The sequence below is a fragment of the Lacerta agilis genome, chromosome 6 (genome assembly GCF_009819535.1).
Source record: "Lacerta agilis isolate rLacAgi1 chromosome 6, rLacAgi1.pri, whole genome shotgun sequence".
NCBI classification, from domain to species: domain Eukaryota; kingdom Metazoa; phylum Chordata; class Lepidosauria; order Squamata; family Lacertidae; genus Lacerta; species Lacerta agilis.
The window spans coordinates 45,146,948-45,168,380 of NC_046317.1; the positions used below are offsets into that span (position 1 = coordinate 45,146,948).

General features: G+C 41.3%; 1 protein-coding gene across 7 annotated transcripts in view; it reads right to left on the reverse strand.

Annotated features, from left to right (window-relative positions):
• The window catches only part of RNF220 (ring finger protein 220), a 335,093-nt gene that overhangs the window by 49,688 nt on the left and 263,972 nt on the right, over positions 1-21,433 (reverse strand). For 6 of the 7 annotated variants that reach the window (XM_033152320.1, XM_033152321.1, XM_033152324.1 and 3 more), the window contains 2 exons: positions 20,165-20,286; positions 18,038-18,170 (listed from right to left, as the gene is read on the reverse strand). In XM_033152320.1, coding sequence (XP_033008211.1) covers positions 18,038-18,170; positions 20,165-20,286 — 255 coding nt within the window. The remainder of the gene's footprint in view (positions 1-18,037; positions 18,171-20,164; positions 20,287-21,433) is intronic. The other variant, XM_033152322.1, reaches the window with a different exon arrangement.

Consider the following 21,433-nt stretch of genomic DNA (forward strand, 5'->3'; position numbering starts at 1 on the left):
TATGAATCTGCCTGGGTCCTGCTTGTGAATTGGCCATTAAGATCTATTAATTGGTAGGCACCAGGGCCTTTCTGGTAATGGACTCATACTGCATAAGCCCCTTCTGCTGCCTCCCTGTCAATTCTTGATGTTATCAACAAAAGGGCAGTCCTACTCATTGCTTCAAATTCTAATTGTAAAATAAAAGCAGAAAACATTTGCTCTCAGACACTTCAAAGCTTATTACAGTCCTACCACCTTCTCACTTAGAAAATAATCATTTATGTAGAGGAGAAAGCTACAGGATGTGGGATTGTACATGCATGCATCAATGAAGTCCCCAAGCCTCACTCATCTAGGCTAGCTCACTGCTTCGTCAGTTCCCTGTTCAGCCATAAGCAATCTCATCCTGAACACCACTGGCAACATTCCCCTTGTAGCAGCCAGAAAGTAATGAATTTTCAAGTCAGGACTTCAGGTGTGGGAGAGAGGAGGTGCACTTTTTTTTTTTGCATTGGTTCAGAGGATGGTTGGGCTCTGCTTGGGAAAGAGCATTGTTTTGTTTTCAAAAAGGTATGTGCTGGGTCTGAAGCCTACTTGGAACCTATGCCTGCTGTTCTAGAAATTCTTAAACTTTAGATTAGGCAGACTAGTGCTTAGATGTGCTCTCTTATACCTCACATATTCCAGGGCTGTTGAATGGGCAGTAGAGGTCATGATTAACTTTGTTCCAGATTAAGTTCTCCCTTTCTTACCATTCAGTACTTTCAAGTCATGCAACCTCCTGTGCTGCTAGCCCCAGCAATGGGTACCCAGGAGACCACCTTTGAAGATGGAGGTTCCATTCAGTAATCATGTCCAGTAGCAGCTGACAGGGCTACCCTCCAAGAATTAGCTAAATCACTGTTAAAGCCATTGGGCATCACCACATCTTCCAAATATGACTAATCAGAATAAAATGCTGTGTTTTAAGGCCCATTTTGATGTCTTCTCATCTGGGGTGGTTAAAAGAACACAAAGCATGCTATCGTGTTATTAACTAGTATTTATGCAGCAGCTTAAATAGACTCAAAGAAGAAGAAAAAGAGAAGTTTTAAAGGGTTTACTTTCGGATGTGGCAAGTGTATTACAGTTAAATCACTGAAGTTTAAAAATATTAAAATTGTGTTGTAAGGTTTCTTAATCCCCCATTTGGCACTCCTTAGAGAAAATAATTTTGCCAACTCTCATCCTTCCAATCTGCTAGCTTTTGGCTGAATACCATTTACTTTTGGTGATATAACTAACCCTACTGAAGCTAAAACAGCACCATTTTCTGACAATCTTAATCCAAGATGCCTTTCTAAAGGTCCAGACAAACAAGAGTGAGCATGCAGGTCAGACTCAGGAGCCATTAAGCCAAGAAAAAACAAAGTTACTGTTCTGTCTCCGATCCCCATTGCTCTTGTAGGCGGCTGCTCTGACAAGCAATTCCAGCACCAGTGTTGAGTGGCACCTCTATAAACCCTGTGACAGTTCGGGAGACAAACTCTCTCATCAGTCAGAATGTACCTATCAAGATCACTTACCTTGAGAGCACAGTAGCCCTCAAGCACTGTGTACACAGCTCTGCTCTGCCTGGCCTTGGAGCAGCTGGACCCAGCACCAAAATTGAGTTAATGCTGAACATTATAGGAGTTCCAAGCAAGAAACAGCCCCACAGAGATATGAGCACAGGACCTTTGCTACGAGTAAAGAGGCCCATTTCACATGTGTAGCAGGCCAGATCTAAACTGCACACATTAGACAGCTCTCCCCCTCTCCAATTTCTGAGTTTAAAAATGATTATTTATGCCTTTCTAAAGAACCATTTTTCTATAATCTGTTTCCACGGTAGTTCTGTATGAGTGGATAAAATATATAGCATGACATAGGTGTTACTGAAATTATGAACAGTTTGGGGGGGGGGGGAAATAATAGAGAACACTGACCTACTACCTGGTATACTTCTGAATTAGAGGGTGTGATGAAATTCATTTACAAGCAAAACAGAAGGGCATCAATAGTCTGTGGCATTCACTGCCACAGAATATGATGATATGACAAGCATACCTAGATTAAAATGAATTAATTATCTTATTAATGAAGGTGACTTCAGCATTATTCTCTTGGGTGACTTTAAACACAACATCTTTTCCCTCTTCCACTCTTGTGACATATTTTCACTTCCCCCATCCTCTTTTTGCATGCAATGTGTGGGTCTGTTATTTCAATCATGCTCAAACTAGAATGTTTGGGATGGGAAGATACATGGCCTTTTACTTCCTAAAAATCTAATGCCTCCCCACTCGAAGTGCAACCTAGAAGCACTGTTTTGCTAGACATCTGTATGTTTAACAGTACCCATGACTATGCTAGTAAGATAAAATCCCATGCCCTTTAAAAACAACTATATATTTTAGATGCCATACAGAGTAAGTGCTCATGAATGTTCATTGGTAAAGTGCGTAACTACATCTCGCCTGCATTCCATTTCAATAATTTTATTTTTCATGAAAGAATTTGTATTCCATCACTCCAGAACTAAAACCCACATATTTTTTAAAAGATGTAAATATTTTTCCTCCTGCTGCAAAGCCCTCACTAACACCATGATATTTGTGTTGTGAATAAAATTGGGGCTGCAACAGAATTGCACTTCCGGAAGCTGGAAGTGACAATAAGGACTAATGAAACATTCCATAATACTGTTATACAATAATAGCTCTACTTTTTCCCCAGCTGAGTCAGAAAAGTACTGATTTGGTATTTGGGAGAAGTAATGGACTGGATATGGGTCAATAAATTGAAATTCAATCCAGACAAGACGGAGGTGCAGAGTGGTGGTATTCAACAAGCTCTGGAAGGGATTGCAGAAAAGACCTATCAGCTCAAGCTGATAACTGCCCACCCCACACCTGCCCATGCCCAGGAAAAGAATAGTTTAGTCATAGTTAGCCATGTCCTGGTAAATTCTGGGTTGGATTACTGAAACTAATTTAGAATACTGTGGCTAAACAGCTAACAGAGACCAGCTGTAGAGATCATATCTTGTCTGTACTGAAAGAGCTTTGCTGATTCCTGGCACCTGTATTTTCTGGCGTATAAGACGACTGGGCGTATAAGATGACCCCCAACTTTTCCAGTTAAAATATAGAATTTGAGATATACTCGACCACAGATTCTCCACCCGGCGTATAAGACGACCCCTGACTTTTGAGAAGATTTTCTTGGATTAAAAAGTAGTCTTATACGCCAGAATATACAGTAAGTTTCCAAGCGCAATTCAAAGAGTTGTTCTTAACCTTTAAAGTCCAGCATCCAGATACCTGTTTCACTACTTTATCTTGGATCAATCTGCTCATCCACTGAGATTGTCATCTGTTGTCTCTTCTCTTGGAGCCCCCACCAAATGGAAGTGCAGCAGATGGTAACAGAGCCAGTCTTTGCAATGATGGTGCCTTTCCTTTGGAATATCCTTCCCAGAGAGACCTACCTAGCACTCTTACTGCTATCATTAAGGTACCTAGCAAATATATTTCTGTTTTCCTAAAAATATTGGTATTTATAGCTTAGTTGTTGCTTTAGCTTTTCTGCATTAGAAAACATGAATTTAAATTGAGGGTGCAGGGTATAAATGTAAATGAATGAAATTACACAGAAAGTACTCCCCCTTTCTCTCTCTCTCACAAACATGGACAGCTCATTCCATGCTTTAAATAGTTTAAAGTCTTTATATACAACGATGCCAATCTTCTCTAAAATGATAAATACAGGTGGTGACCATTTTGCGTGGGAATTCCGTTCCTGGGCCCCACAAATGTCAGTGGAGTCCAAAAGTACCCAGGCATCGGCAGTCATGAAAATTGCCCCCTGTATTTTAAGTCTGCTTTTACCACAAAGATAGTCAACATATTATTTCACCTGATTCAAACTTGAAAAATATATAGTGTCTTGCACAACTCAATCCAGAGAAATAAAAATATGATCCTATTTTGCTCATAAGTGGGCTTCAGAACCATGGATTCAGTAAAGGCAGGGCCTAGGCCAACTAGGCAGCCACAGACCTCAGAGGGGCGCAGTGCTGACCTTTTAGGGGTACAGTTTTACAGAGATTGTTTTTTGTTATAGCTTATGAATTTCTAGTAATATTTAATTTTATATTTTGAAGAATTTTATCATTTCTACATCATTTTTTGTAAACTGAAGTTAGCAATTTTGGGGGGTATGCGTGCGTGCAAGGTTAGCCTTGCCTAGGGTGCAAAATATCTGGCACCAGCACCGAGTACAGGCAACGGTGCATCATAACAAGGCCATACGTGAACCATGCTTTGCTTGGTTATAAGTAGCAGTTGCATTGTAATTCACTTTGCTTTGCTTATTTCCTTAGCAAAAAGGAAAAACCCCCACAAAAAAATCAGGTCTTGGGGTACAATTGTATCCTTAGTTGGGGTGCTTATTTACCATTACGTATGCAACTTTCGAGTGCTAAAAACAGATTCTGTACAGAAATGAGACAGCACATCATCTTTATATAAGTGAAGAGTAGAACTGAAGCAAATAAAGCACAGAATCTGTTTTATTCTTTACAGCATTTAAGGGGTAAATCTCCCACTTGTCCAACTGATAATCAAGTGATTATCATTTATGCATTGTGAGTAGTAGCACACAATGGCTTTAGAGTTCCACCATCCGGAATGCTAAGAATCGACTATTTGTTTTCACTCACTATTTATTATTCCAAATTTGCTCACACATGATTACTTCCTACTGAAGTTGCTACTGCTTATAATTTAACTGTGTGTCACTGGTTGTCATTTATGGATACGTTGCTGTGTATTGTTATTGATTTTAAATTGTAAGCCACCTAGAGGGCTCTTTTTGAGTAAAAGTGACAAGATATAAATCCAAAATATAAATAACAAATGAAATAATGACCTGCCAGAAGACCCTCTAGTGCAGAGCAGAAGAGCTACCGGTAATCTGCTTATGGCATGCGTATCTTGGCTGTTCTGCTCCTGCGATGGAAGTCTTTAGTGCTGGTCTCTAATGTGCTCAAGGTGCACAAGGCGCAACACTTGATTCTTCAATATAAATAATCTCCAAAAACTGAATTATGCTTTGCCTCTCACTTGGTGCACAGACCTATCCAAGGCTGCAATGGCCAGAAATCAGATGAGTTTTACAGTGCTTGTGGGTAGTAGAGAGAGATTTCGTAAAAAATAGTCTCTAGTTAAAGACTAAAAAAATAGCAGGTTTTGTTAATTACTTTTCCCACAACATCTACCAACCTCTGGCTGAGCTCATTCACCTGCTTTGCCTAAAGTGTTGCTTGCTCCTTCCTGGATGAGGAATAACTCCCCTCCACCCCCCACCCCAAAAAGCAGCTATAAAAGTGTTTTAATGCTGCCAGGCCTCACACACATTTCCTGGGAACAGCTCTTGGCAGTGTTTGTTTCCTCAGCTGCCGAAACATCTCCAAACTAGCATCAAGAGAGCATAGTGGCACGGATGTAGCTTTCCTTTAAAAATGGCTTGGGGAAAAGCAAACTGCCTTACTCTTGCAAAAGGAAAGGATCGCTGTAGTCAACCTTTGATGGCTGTTTGTTGGAATTAGTTATTAAATTGCATTGTTCTATTACCCTGTTGCACTATAAACGATCAGGTAAAGATGAATTGGATTAGTAATGTTCATGACTCCAGGTTGATGGAAAACTAACCTGACCACAGAAAAATGCAAAGTCTGGTTTTCACTGGCTGCTATGAAATAACTTAATCAGGATCATGGGATTTATAAAATACACACACAGGTCTTCAGTGTATGAGGCCATGCATGTGGATCATTGTAGTAGAGCTGCCACTCTAAAGTCATCTTTCACGCTGTAAGAAAACAGAGCCTAGGCTGCAAGTCTGCATCCCAACTGCTTGTAGTCATCTTTACTAACACACCAAGGAGGAGACTTTAAGAGGGGGCTGTATAATTTTATGACCATTAATATTTTGTGGTACTGCTGCATGCCAAGGTGAAAGTCATCAAGCCTGTGCCTCAGGGGGCAAGCTGGTTGCCTGCAAAAGGATTTTTCCTCCTGTAAACAGCACCTCAGAACTTGGCTGAGAGCACTACACAAGTCCCCCTTTGTGCCTCCATCACACAGTGGATACAGCTGGAAAGAGGATCCCATATCCAAGCTGCTATGGCAATTCCTCCAGTTCTATGCCAGCCTAATGTTCAGCAGGAGGCGTGCATGCATTTGTGTGCTTGTATGTGGAAGGCTGCCATACAAAGGGAAATTTGCAAGCAGAGGCTTAGCAATCATTGGCGTAATTTCCATGAAGGTGGCTCAGGGGAATTTTTGTTCATGTAAGGAGTGAGGGAAAACAAAAAGGGAAAGAGGGGAATTAAAGTAATCTTGAATCACTAAACAGGTTCACATCACTGGATCAATAAGCACCACTGACAGGGATCACAGTCACATTGCAATTCTGCCAATAACAGAGGAAGGCGGAAAAGCTGAGGGGACGACTTTTCTAAAGCAGCAGAGCATGAAGTAGTCAAGTTTGGTAAGCAACCCACAGCAATGTCCCCATTTAAAGGCACTAGTGAAAGCAGCATGCCTTGCTGTCCACTGATTTAAATAACAATGCACTCAAACTGGATAGAAAAGAGTCATGGGATAGCATAACAAGGCCTGTATTTTATAAGCCAAACCTGCATGCTCACTGCAAACTAATTTTTCATATAGGCCAGGAAGACGGAAGAAAATCAGTGTTAATTTAATCAATTGATCAGGCTATTGATTACAAAACTGGAGCTGCTAGTTAGCCATCTGCAGTAATTCTGCCTGCTTTTGAGGGCACAGCACACATCATCGATTTCTTCACCTGCTACACCAAAATAAAAACAGGAATGCACTTTCCAAGGAAGGAGGGGGGTGAAGCAGGATGGTATCAACCCTGTGGTCCAAAGAGAGGAAGCAAGTCACTAAATACATGTAGCCAGAAAACAGGGGCAGCACAGTGTCTTGCAAGTTTCAAACTGAAATTAGTTACAGATGCAGTCACGGTGTCTTGTGTAAACGCTATCGATTGGGAAGCTGACAGTCTTAGGAGCCTCAATGCTAGGACAATCAATCCGGCAGCACTGTCACCTGCCACTTTACTGAATAGTTGACAATGCAATTATCCAGTGTGGAGGCAGGGAGTTGGCGTGTGTCAAACGCAGTTAACCACTTTCTGGGCACTACTCGTTAATGCGTTTCACCGCTTGGTGCAAGAGACGACATGCAAAGACAAGAAGCAGTTTAAAGTCATTGAAAAACCACATTTCCCCTCTTTGGTGGTGGTGGAGGTGTAGGAAGGAGGAGCAAGAGAAGAGTCCCACTGCCCTAACTTAACAACTGTATTTTAAAATGCTATTAAAATTGCGTCAATCAATATCTTGACAGTTGAGGCTGAAGGGCAACCCCAAAGCTCACAGGAGAAGCTGTATTCAAGGCAGATGGCTTTGCAGGGGGAGGAAAGGGGATAAAGAGAGAAAAATGACGGACTGGAACCTTCATACCAAGCATGGGGGTGCGCGCACACACACAAAATATTGTTTCAGTAATGCTGTGAGAACCAAGAGTAGATGAGCTCATGCCTGCTTGTCCGACAGCCAAGAATATGTACATTAAAATGTATGTTCTCAACTTGGAACCTACTCAGTTTCCAGCATGGAGTACTTTCAAATGTCACCCCATTACCCTAGATTCCTCCTGCCAATTTAGTGCACCTAACAATCAAATTTTGTCCCCCGACAGCCGATTAATCTCTTCCTCCCCTGTTGCTGTGCGTGAGGGCTATGCTATGAAGGAAATGGTTTACTCAATTGCTGCATGTGAGTAAACGGAGAACAGATACTAAGATTCTCCTTAAACCCTTTCAAGTTTCAATAATCTTGCAGGCAACAGATAAAGCATCAGTTATTCCCTTTATTTAAACTGCACTGTCTAATGAAATAGTGGTGCCAGAAGTTGTCATGCAATAGGCACCAGAATTATTTTCATGCAATACTTATCCTACTTTTTTAAGGTTACAGGAGAGCAGTGAATCCTAGTTTAACCTTCCCGAATGTTTAATTGAAGCCTGTCTTTCTGTAACTTGAACTTATTCCCACTTATCCATCCCACAAGGCCATTATAAATACATTGCTATTATTCCTCATCCCACCTCAAAAAATACCACTGGGGCAACCCTGTTTAAAAGCAAAATGGACTCACCTAAAAATAAGGTAGTAGTTTCTACATGGGAATTTTCTAGGTATACAGAAGTATAGTAGTTTCTAAATTAACTGAAAAATAAAAACTGGACCCCCCTTTCTCTTCCTAATGTCTCAACAAACGAAACTGATGTGTAAAAACGTTACATGGAAAAATACAAGAGAGACATTGCATATACCTTTGTAAAACAAGAAAATCCTTAATAAAAATATTTTTAAAAGAAAGAAAAACTGGGGTGGGGTGGGGATCAGCATGACAAGGACCTGTGAACTTTTAGGACCTATGAAGTTGAGCGTGTCAACTAAAAAAAAATAAAAGGAACCAGAGGGAGAAAGACAGGGAACTAGTTTGCTCACGCTGCTTAGTAACTTATATTATCAGGGAAGAAAAATTGAGGCACTAGACAATAACTTTTTTTTTTCAAGTATACCTTCTCCGTGTCCAGAAACCCTCCTCCCCAAGATAGATAGCAAGAAATGGTACATAGTTTGGCCTCAGCCCTTCAGAATTAAATAGCATAGTGGGAATGGCTTTAGGCAAGTAGAGAAAAAAAGTGTGTGCTCCCACACTCAGATAGTATTACACTCTTTTGCCCTTATCTGCCTCTGAACAGCAATATTCCTCTTAGGGGACAGGGATACATTACAACACATTAATGCTGCACATCTCTGTCATTTTCATTTCAGATTCCCTATGCTTGTGTTGTAGTCAGACAATGAGAACTCAAATATAAGTTTTAACACGGTGTTGTATTCTTTCATGTTCATGAGGAAATGAGACATCAAATATGTCATCTACGCTCCAGAAATTTGAATGGAAATGAGCAGGCGTTCAGGAAATACACACTGCATAGCCTTCTGGGGTGACAAAAGCAAACAAGTGCATTAATTCTAAGGTTGGGTGGTTTATCAGGCAACCAGATATCCTCTTCCACTATGTGTGTGAATGAGCATACCACAAATCCTTAAATCATATTTCACTAAACACCTCAAATACTTAACTTTTCCCACTTGGTAGACTGGAAATTAGAGGAGTCCACTAATGCTCATCCTGCCTCCTCTTAGGTAATAGAAAGGTAGACCATGCCAAGACAGGGTTTGCTTAACTGTCAGGGATCTGTGAGGAACTAATAATTAATATCCCAAATGAGAATAAAACTCTGCACTGAAAAGTTAAGGACCTGGTTCCTGAGTTCTGGTTCAGACTATTACCCAGTCCTAACCATGCCTACTCTGAAGAAAATCCTAGTGGGGCTTACTCTCAGAAAAGCGGGGTTAGGATTCAGCTTTAGACAACAGACCATATCATGCATATGACTTACATAACAATCGCATGGGATTCCTCAGTTAGTGAAAGGCAAGGCTCTTAGGAAATACAATGGCTCTTTTCTCTGTCTTTCTCTTTCTCTTTTGATAGCACAGAAGCACCAAACATATTACATCTCCATCTTCTGGATTGTGTCGGTTTTACTTACCTTATTCATGGTGCCATTCTGAAAGAAACTACAATTTGAATTTCTTTTCAAAGTGCGTTTTATTCCAAAAAAAACCCTCTCTGCGCTAAATCTTGGGAAATCTACACCTTTTAAGTCACTACTGCTTAATGGAGGGAAAAGGGTTCTAAATTCTGCTTCAGAAATCCTGTGATGATTGCACAAAGTAAATTCATTCAGGTATTTCAATTTAATTTATCTTCTGCAGAGAGATACATTTTCTTGGTGCAGGACTTTTGCATGTTAGTGCAGTATACACAAAAAGCTTACAACAGGAATCCACATCACACAAGGAAAACTATTGCAGGCCAGCTCAAGACAAGCAAGACTAGATTAGTTAGCAGTCTTGAGCAATTTCTGCCTTTGAGTGAAACAAGAGATAGCTATGTGGCAGGCACCTTGTAACAGCAAACATGCTGCTTAGTGTATGAATGAGAGAGACATGCTTATATGAACAAATACATATTACAGTTTGTATAGTAAGGGAGTTTCATTCTATGGCATTTCATCTTTATCCAAGAAAACAAATAAAACAAAGTACTGTGTATGCACATTTATGCAGCAGCAGAAGGGCTAGAAAAGATCTGTAAGGGCTAACAAGAGCAGAAATAACATGAGCATTCCTTTAGTTGTCTTTACTGGTTCTTGTTCAACTGTTCAAGACACATAGTGTACTTGTTTCTCAACTGATAAATTAACACAACAATTTTTTTTTAAAGGAACAGCATTAAACTATGGAAGCAGACAGTCCAGGGTATTTTTTTTAATTTGTGGGATAAGGCAAAAGAGAGCATGTTACCAAGGAGCAATTTCTGAAACATATTTTCAAAACTGAGAGAAGGAGATAGACATTAAGGACATCACAGATATGAAATTTGAAAGCTGCTCCACTGACAGCTCTCCTTCCTTCTGCCAAGTCCATTCAAATCCATGGGTAACAAATATTAGTTACAGATTCATTCATCCAAGGATCTGTACACACTACAGATACCTTTTATTTCCTGGTCAGTCCTCTGGGAAATCTCATTGTCTAATGCCACTGCCAGCTCTCTTTGATATGACCTTAAATGCAACTTTAACTCAACAAACTGGATGATGGAAATCAGGCACACGCCTGTTAGCTTTGCAGGCGCTCTCAAAGAAAAGCATCTTCCTATTTGTGCTGGGGGGGGGGGGAGAGAGAAGCAAATGTTGCTAGTAATTTCAAAAGAAAGTAGGCAGGATGTCACCCTTTGTATAGTTTAAGATTCCTAGCAGAACAACTGTATGACATCTACATTTTGCTAGAGGCAGATTATTTCAAAATGATTAGAAAACAAAACAGCTTGAGTAAGATGAGACTATGCATTTCCATATGTCAAGTGCAGGGTTTCCATGAATGTTCATATTACCGTATAAAACTATTACGTATCACAATTGTATTTCCCCCTACTGTAGGAACAGACATGTGCCACTCCTAGATACCTATTTCACATGCGTCTGGATTCTACATACATAAAAGTACAGTCACTATTGTTGTTCGTTGTGGTGCCACTTCTGCAATTTATTTTGCAAAAAGTCTGCTGTGACATCAGTGCTCAGAACATTTGAAGTTAAAGGGAGAAACAGGCTGTAAGCCAAGAGTGGGATGACAGCCATCTGCAGGAAATGCCAAGCAATTCATCTGACTCTTCAAATAGTCATAACAAGTGTAGGTGACAATACCATCTATTAAATACTTTGCTCTGGCACAGAAGTTAGGCTCCTGAGCCAGTACTTCAATCTCCAAATTAAGAAAAGGTCTACTAGATAAGGTCACGGGTTTGTCCAGTATCCTGCTTCCCACAGAGGCCAGCCAGATGCCTCCATGAAGCTAAACGACAAGATATGACCTCCTTACATTGTTGGCCCCAGCATCTGGTACTCCAAAGGCTCCTGCCTCTGGGCCATGAAGGCTCAATTTAGGAGCCTCCCAGCTGGTTAGTAATCTTTTGACAAAGAAACCTGGAACACCAAGAACGATGGGGTTTCACATTTAGTAGGAACACCAGCACCTTTGAATTGCTTATAAGTGAAAGACCTTCCAAATTCAGAACATACCACACAGTTCCTCATAGGAGGGTTTCTAGTAATCACTCTTCTAGGAAGCCTTGGATACTGTCTTTCAGCCATTAGGGCTTTGCCTCTGTGTATTATTTTCAAGGCAACTGAAATCCCCAAGAGTGTCAGGTGAATAGACAGCTGGCCAGTTGTTGCTTTCCTTGGTGCAGTGCAGGAAGGGCAAGGAGAGGCAACTAGACTACATTCTTCAAACCCTTCATATCTAGAGAGGACAGCAATCTTGGCTCTATCAGACAGTACAGCTCAGAGTTTAAATGGGACTTGCGCTCACTTGCTTTTCCTGTCTCTGTCTCTCTCTCTCTTTGAAGTTGCCTGGACAGCTTCCTCAAGCTGGCGTTATCACTCCCTCTAACCACTCTTGGCAGGCAATCTAATTCCCCCTGAAAAGGTCACCGCCATTTTAACTGCCTTTCAATCACATTAGGAGTGCTGCTGCTCGTGCCCGCATAGCTGTGCCTGCAGCTCTCCTGGCTGAGGTGCGATCGATAAACTGACATACCGTTTCACCCCCCCGCCCAACTCCCCCTTTCCCAATGGCTCCCTCACTGTGCAGTTCAGACTCTTACCCCCCTCCCCAACACCAACTCACCTCCTTTGGCTAAAGGAATGACACAATATGCTGATTGACCAAAAAATCTCCTAAAAGTGATACAACATAGGGGGAAGAGATAACCTATCATGCTTTAATCTACTTAGCCCATTTGCTCCAGCAAAGGGGGAGGGGGCTTGGGCTCTCTTCCTAGATACACCGAGGAAGCAACATCCTGGGGACCAGGCAGCTCAGACTCCTTTGAAGCAAGGTTCCTACAAAGAGCAAGCCTGCCTCCAGCTCCCTTCCATGCAATCATTACTGTTATCTCTCTTGCATTCACCCTTTTTTCCTCACAGTTACCACTGCCGTGTTTTCTCCATCGATCCTCGTGTAAGACACTGTTTTAAGTCCGCTAGCCTTTTGACTGGGCTAAGCCGTTTAAGAGATGACAGCAGCCTCTATCAGCACAAAGCCAATATGATTCTTTTCAGATAAAGCACTTTTTTCTCACCCACTCTTCCTCCCTCCCACTCACAAATAACAGACGCACACACAAAACTGCTAAGCTTTCAAAGAAAAAAATGCATTTCCCCCTCAACTTCTCTCTGCAATTCTTTAAAGGGATAACCTTGCAATGTAAACAGCTAGAGTAAATGAGTAGCTGTTCTTTAGAACCACTGAAGGATTGCTACAAATGCAGGGAATTTAAAAGGGAAAAAAGTGAGAAGAAACCCAATGCCTCCCGCATTTCAGCAAGTAGGATGCAGGCTGGAGCATTAGACGCAGAACACAGGAACAATTCTTCATAAAGTTCAGTAGATATAAATTCAGGCCCCACTGACTGGTGAGTCTCCAACAAAACTTTACGATGTTGCGAGATAACTCTGAATTCTCCAACCTGGGCACAGTTTGCTGCTGTACTATGCCTAACACTCACAAGTTTCAGCATCCAGAAATCAAAACTGCTGGTAAAGCACTAGTGGAACCAGCCAATGCCCCCACCCCACCCCACTGTTTTTTATATCTATTGTTATTATTTAAATCATAATTTTTAAAATATCAGGCACAGTGTGCCCCTTAAAAACAGTTTAAACAGTTTAAAATTACATCTTAAATTAGTCTCTTAACACTGAATTCATAACTTTTATTGAGGGACTGAATTAAGTTTACTCTTCTATAGAGTAAGTTTACTCTTCTATAGTAATAAAAGAGAAATGTGGTTTTTAGGTCAAGTATTACAAATGTCACAAAAGTAACAAGTATACTTATTATAACCTGTAAATATTTAGATTGTCAAACAAAATGAACACTTAGGGTGGTTTTCAACTACCATGTCCCATCAATGCAAGGATTTCAACTTGTGCAATGGGACATTCCCCTCTAAATCTGCTCCAGAGGGTGGGGGGAACCTATAGAATAAATTTAGGGTGTGTTCAGGGTTCTTTTGTGGAAGGAGAATGAGATTGAATGAGAGACTTAGTACTATGTTGGATTCCATGGTGACATGCTGTTCTGTGAATAACCTACAAACCTACTCAAAAATAAAAATGCACCTAGTGGTCAAAAAAGGTTGGTAGCCACTAGGCTAATGGAAGTTGTAGTCCAAAAATATCTGATGACCACCAGGTTGGGGAATGCTGCCCAAAAGTATCACCCACATAGAGGGTGTTGCTGTATCTCTGCATGATTCACTGTTCTAACCATGCCTCCTTCCAGTTAACCAGGGTGGGGTGAGGTAGGGGGTAGTTCTGTTTCAGCTCTTCCTCAAGTGTTATTGAATCAATCACTCCTTCCTGATAGTCAGCAGAATTACCTGCCCTCAGAAGTAGCTCCAAGAATTACTGCTCATTCTAATCAGGAGGCATGCCCAGACTAACACAGGGGCATCTGGGTGTAGGTAATTTTCACACACTGTAAAGACAAACCTTTCAGAAAGCAAGAATGAAATCTACTACTAAGTTAAAATAGGGTGCTTGTGTGCCTCACCTATAAGAAGTAGGGAAACACTAATCCAGGCATAGGCAAACTCGGCCCTGCAGATGTTTTGGGACTACAACTCCCATCATTCCTAGCTAACAGGAACAGTGGTCATGGATGATGGGAATTGTAGTCTCAAAACATCTGCAGGGCCGAGTTTGCCTATGCCTGGATTAGTGTTTCCCTACTTCTAAAATCTAAATTCGGGGGGGGGGGGAGAGACACATCAAGCTAACCAATTACTACAAACAACTGTATCATATTTCTTACCTTATTGAAAGCGGAAACTGGTAAAGTGTATAGATTGTACTACCAAGTGCCCTGTTTCTAAGGTCTAAGCTCTGTCCTCACAGCCCATCTAGCTCTATCAGGCCTCTTGTATCTCCACTCTTTCTCTCTCTCTCTCTCTCAATGGTCATGTTAGGATGAAATGATGGCCATAAACCACAGTTAAACAAATTAGTATGAGCATGAGTTGCATCCTCATACACACAAATCAAGCACTTCCCACTTCATTCCTTCCTTCCAGCTGCATGGAAACAAACCAAGAAGCATCTGATTCAGCAGCTGAACCAAAACCTGAACCAGTGCTCATGGTTGCTTTATCTCAAATAAACTATAATCAAGAAACAAAGAACTACCCTTTGCTTCCTGGAGGTGGTTTGTTTATGAGAAACATGCCAAAAGAGCTGGTTTGGACATGACCCTAAGCCAGCAGTTCTGCAAGTTGTTTCCAAGCTTTGAGAAGAGAGGACCACAGCAGTGAGTGCTTGAACTGCATGCACAAACACACATCTATGAACATACTAATTCACGTATCTATACATGCAGGTCTTGCTATCTGAACACAATGGGTTCCCAGGAAATCATTAATTAGGCAAGCAACCACATAATGAGCTGATGATTTCCATTATTTTCTATGGGAACATTTCAAATCTGTGAATTGTCTGATCTCCCTCTCTCCCTGGTTTTCACCCCAAACTGCTGCAGCCAACTAGCAAAAGACAATCTCTCCTGCTCCTTGATTTGTCCAATCTCTTTCCTTTCCTCCATTCCTCCTTTGTTTCTAATCAAAATGGCTGCCACTGACCAGCAAAACACAAATAAGCAAGGAAGTGAGCAAACACCAGCTATTCAGATAACTGAATGAGCCACTTGTGCAGCAAGGTTTGGGTGTAATTTTTTTTGTGTTCAGATGACTGAAATTTCAGATGGCAAGCCTTCCAATAGCAGGACCTATGTGCACTTTATGGCCAAGTGTTGCATCCAAACATGGTCAATATATGTGAACTCTCATGTTAAAGGTGCATTAGGCCTTAAAGGCTACAAAAGTTACTATTCCACTTTATAAAGTGTGGAATTACACTTTTCAAATATATCCACTATGGAATACCTTATTTGATCATTTTTTAGCATCATCTTCTAACACTGCAACAACAGTACCCAATGCAAATACAGTGGTACCTTGGGTTAAGTACGCTTCAGGTTAAGTACGCTTCAGGTTAAGTACTCCGCTTAAGAACAGAAATTGTGCTTTGGCAGCACAGCGGCAGCAAGAGGTCCCAATAGCTTAGAAACATCATGTGGTAAAAACAAGCCAATAGATTGATCAAGAAAGCACTCCAGGGAATATGTGGAGAGTAGATTTTGCTTCTTTACACATATCTAAATGGCTTGCATTGCTCCTTAATTGACAAAGCCCACAAGCAAAATGATGATCCCTATCAAGTGGCTGAGAAACTAATCCAAAATATTTCAGGAAAGGGTACAAAACAGCAGTGAAAATGGCTGATGAGCGTCCATATTTCCACTTCAAAAACAAGACAGGGATAATTTACATTAGCTGCCTATGTTTTCCATGCTAAGACTGTGCACAAAAGTGCAGACTGCTCAACATTCCTGGTTACATAGGAACTTAACTGCTTCTGGCTCCCAGACCTCGGGGCACATAGGAAAACCAATTCCATAGGCTTAGCCAGGGTCCGAAAAGTTAACACATTCCTGCAGCAGTCAACCAGCTGAATGAGAATTATGAATAAAATCGGTGGGTGCAAGGAAACCATGGGACAGCAAAAAATTATTTGCTACTGCAATTCAGTAGACAAAATTCTGAATATATTGGTAGCTAAGAGAATATACTTTCCCCATATGGCTGAACTCCTGAATATCTGTCTTGGTGCTGCTTACCTCTCAGGTCTCATTCATCTATTATTATTATTTTTTTGTACAGATTTATCCATAGACTAAAGTGTGAAGGAAAAGAGGAAAGAAAGAGCACCATTTATAAGCCCTAGTAACTCATGCATCTTTTAAACCTGATTTCCTTTCCCAGTGGGATTTTCCTTGGGATATTTTAAATTAGAATCCAGGGCAATCTATGAAAATACAAGAGGATGCCAACTTTTACTTTGATGAGGCAATGTACTAGATTCTCTGGTCAAGGAAGGGTGGGACACTGTTTCTACAGAATCACAATGTTCACACCAGACAGTTTAGTCAATCCTGACACAGAGCAAAAGGCAGAATGTAAGAAAGGAGTCAGGTGCACAGATAAAATTACATTCACCAATAAAACTCACAAAGGTCACATTTTGCCATAACTCATTCTCTCTTTTGCAGCCGATTTTCCTGTCACAGGGGAAGAAATAGAAGGAGGAAAAATAAGATGTGTTTGTCTGGGAGCCCTGAGGGCTGCAGTGCTGGAGGTGTATGGCAGGTTGCTGAATTCTCATTTATCAGCCTTAAAAAAGATGGAGTGATAAATGCATAACCGGCCCTTTAATATTTTATGCAGGTGCTAAAGCGACTTAGCTGTCAACTTCCATACATCACCAGCGGCTGATAAACCAGCTTTCGTCACTCCAGACTGGGGCTTTTTACAATTTCATTCTCCACTTCCATTTTTTAAAAATATGCACAATATTGCTGAAACTGATTGGCCTGTAGCTGCTCCTGTTGTCTCCCAACTTTGGGCCACATTCCCCCCTCAAAGGCTAATTTAAGCAGGGTTTTACTTATAACTACTACTATTTTATGCTGTTTTCATAGCCATAGGAAAATAAACATTGGTACTGGCAGAAGTGCAACTTCCCACCTACACTGAGAAGCAAGCACCTGGCCTGTTACAGAGTTTAAAAAACATTCAATGGCAAGTGATGCAATGAATGGGAAAAAAACATTTTTCCTCCTGACCATGTCAGCAAAGTCACTTCCCTTAAGCAATCTCTAAAAGTTAAGAATTACAAAGGGAAATTTACAAAAGCAACTTTACTGCCTTGATCTTGTAAGGTATGATTGCTGTTTGTGAATGCATTTTCTGGCAGGAGACAAATAACATAAATTTCTGTTAATGTTAACACCACAGATCATTACTATGTTGAAAGCCAACTCTCTGGATGAATTTACATCCATGCTCCTTTAGAGTCACACATGCATGACAAGCTGCTTCAACCATCATCAGCATCCACATGTTGTCATTGTGAAAAAATGTCTGTCTGTCACAGGAATAACTTTTGGGGGTATACTTGCATGAACAAAAACTGCTGAGGGAAAGAGCCTTTAGCCTGGGCTACAGTTTGTAGGGCAATAGCTCCAATATTAACAATCTGTTTTGTTCTTGGGATGATAGGGCACTGTTCAGTTGGCAGCACACCTCAGCAATCCCCACAATGCCCCTCTTACCTCTGAATCCCCCTTCCAGGAGAGTAGTGGCACGTATCCTCTTCTGCCCGCACCATTCATATTCCTCAAAGCGATTACCATTTTCATTTTCGATGTCCACTGCATCATCCTCCATCATGCATGAGCCTTCCCTCTATTAAGTGAAAAGAATAAAGCATCAAGCATCATTTCAGTGTCCTGGGTTAAAAACTGTGCTAGTAGGTAGTATTCCTGCCAATACATACTGTATAGACAAAGCTGAATGGTGGACAAGGTGGCAAGCACATGTCGACACAGGGTACTGGCAAAAGCTAATGAAGCAGGAAAAAGAATGTCATCCACATTCATTGCTGCTTATTGAGTGCTCGCTTTATGTTACTGGCTCCCCCAAGGTAGTGTGGGATGTAGGGACAGAGGCTGTGACATTATTGCCCAAGGCCAAATACTGAATTCATGGCCAAATTTGAATTCAAGACTTCCCAATTCAGTATCCGATCAAAACTATAGTTCCTTGCAATGAAAGGAATGAAGTTCTTTCACACATATAATCTTTGCTACTGTGTGGAAATTATGCCTCAAATTTAGAAACTATTTGAACTAGGCAAAACTAGAAAGTTAGATAAGGCAGAAAAGTGGAGCTGGAGCTGCAACTCTTCTAGGAGCAAATGGGTAACACTCTACATCAAGCTTCAGGATCGCTGTTGCTATTGGATAACTCTTTAGCACAGCCTGCAGTGTATGAAGGTGCTGCTACAAAAATACTTTTATTTATTCATACAGCACTGGCAGGGCTACACAAAGACACCGAACAATATGGCCAATAGGAGAGAACCTCAAGGGATGCTCCATTTCAAGGGCAATGCTTAATCATCTTATTGCCAGTTTTACTCCAACCTTGAAAATATCACCGTTAGGCAACTCCAGTTATGCCAGCAATGTATGTTAACTGAAAAACAGAAGTCCACAGTCAGCTGTATCAGAGGCTGCTATAAAAGCCACCATGGCCAGAATGATAGGTTGATGGAGCTTAGCCTGACTAGTGCCATCTATCCTGCAGGAAGACCACAACCTAAGTGAAATCAGCTCAGAACGTTAATACTGTGCAGTTGTACTACCACAGTCCCCCAACCCCACACTAAAAAAATTAATTAATACTTCCTTCAAAAATCAGAGAACAGAAGAAGAAACCTGCTGGATTAGACCAAAGGCATAATTAATCCAGCATCCTGTTCTCACAACAGCCAACCAGATTCGTACAGGGAAACCTGCAAGCAGGACAAGAACACACTTGTGTGCAACTGGTATTCAGGGACATACTGCCTCTGATACCAGAGGTAGTACAAAGCCATCATGACTAGTAGCCACTGAAAGCCTTATCCTGATGATTTTTTCTAATCCCCTCTTAAAGCCATCAAAGTTGGTGGCTATCATTAGATCCTGTGGCAGAGAATTCTGCAAATTAACTATGTGCTGCATCATATTCAGTTTCATAGGACTGAGGGTTGTAGTTACAGTGGTGCCCCACTAGACGAAAATAATTCGTTCTGCAAAAATTTCCGTCTAGCGGGTTTTTCGTCTTGCGGAGTGGCAATGACAGCCGCGCTCCGCAAAACGGAAAAAAAGACGAAAATTTTTCGTCTTGCGAGGCAGCCCCATAGACTTTTTCGTCTAGCGGGGCAGCCTTCCGATAGACGAATGCCTTCGTCTAGCGAGTTTTTCGTCTAGCGAGGCATTCGTCTAGCGGGGCACCACTGTATTATATGAGGGAGAAAAACTTCTGTCTATTCATTATTAGAAACTTTCTGATAACCACCTCCTCTCCAATCTATGTCCATCTCTGAGCTTTGCTGGATTTTGGTTAAACCACAGTTGTCTAATATAACCAAAGTCTAGCAATAAGACAGCCGGTCTCCTAGTTAAGAGTCAAAAATAGAGCCTGCTATCCCTTCTCATTTGAAAGGTTAGGAAAACTGTCTTTAGAATAACGAGATTGCCAGACAGATTAAAACTTCAAGATGGAACTCAAGTACAGATCTACATGGCCACGTGGACTTCAATCTGCAAACTTGGTTTCTACCCAGATCACAGGAGTAGCAGAGGGTAGGAAGAAATGAGAGAGAGGCAGTAGGGTTCCCTCAGTGCTTCTACCTTTGCAAGGCATTGTTCGACATGCCTACTCCTCTCCTCCTCGGATCCTGAGAGAGGTTGGCTGCAGAGGGGACATACCTGTCCTTCGTCTTGCTTCCTCCGTTTCATTTTTCCAATCCGAGCTATGCGAGGAAAGCAGAGAGAAAAGAAAAACACAATAGGTTATTTATTTGCCCAGTGACTGAGGAACCAAAGGGAAGAACATACTGGTTTCTGCAGTCAGCCAGGAAGCCTAGAGCCCCTGTGAGGCTTTATCTCATGCCTTTCAGAAAGAACACTGGCAATGGGGAGACCAACCTGGCCCCATTCATTGGCCAATAAAGGATCTGCTGCTCCAATGCTCACTCCCTTCTCCCTTCTTTTTTCCTTTTGTATTATGTCTATTAAGACTGTGAATCTGTGAGCTTAATTTAAGATATATAGGGAACTTTAAAATTGCAGGTGCTTTGTAGGTATTAAATAATATGAATAACTGAGAGCTACAAAGAGTGAGTGTGATATAGATGCAATGTTTCAAGGCAAACATTTGCTCTTTCTTCCACCGAGCCTCAGTGGTTTCCTCCCCACCACACTCCACCTGCTTCATCTTGAGGAGCTGTGCCCATGTTTCATCTTGTGCAGTTACAGAACTCTTAATGAATTTAACCAAATGCCCCCCTAGTGAACAAAAACAGCCACCATCCTCACGGCACAGTAGAAATTAAGTCAAACACAAAACAAGTGCCTTGCCCTCAAAAGGGCATATCTGATTCCATCTTTATAATACAGTGGTGCCCCGCTAGACGAAAATAATTCGTTCTGCGAATATTTCCGTCTAGCAGTTTTTTCATCTAGCGAAGCACCAATGCAAACCGCGGTTTTCGCTAGGCGAAAAAAACATTTTTTTTCGTCTTGCGAGGCAGCCCCATAGACAAATTCGTCTTGCGGGGCAGGCTTCCGCTAGACGAATGCCTTCGTCTAGCGAGTTTTTCGTCTAGCGAGGCATTCGTCTAGCGGGGCACCACTGTACTGTTCCTCCCCTGAAAAAGCCTAAGAACCATTATTTTCATGTTCAGCATCTCCTGCAAATACAAAATCCACACTGTCGGGATGAAGATACTTGTTGGGTCCTATTCTCCTCCTGAATCCACCCTAGAATAAGTCATCAATTTTATTTTATTTTTGCCTCCATTGTTCCTAATCAGACTTATTCAATAGTTGCATTTTACAATATCCTGACTAGAGAACAGTTTTCAAACTGCTATAAAAGATGCCACAAAACACTTATGC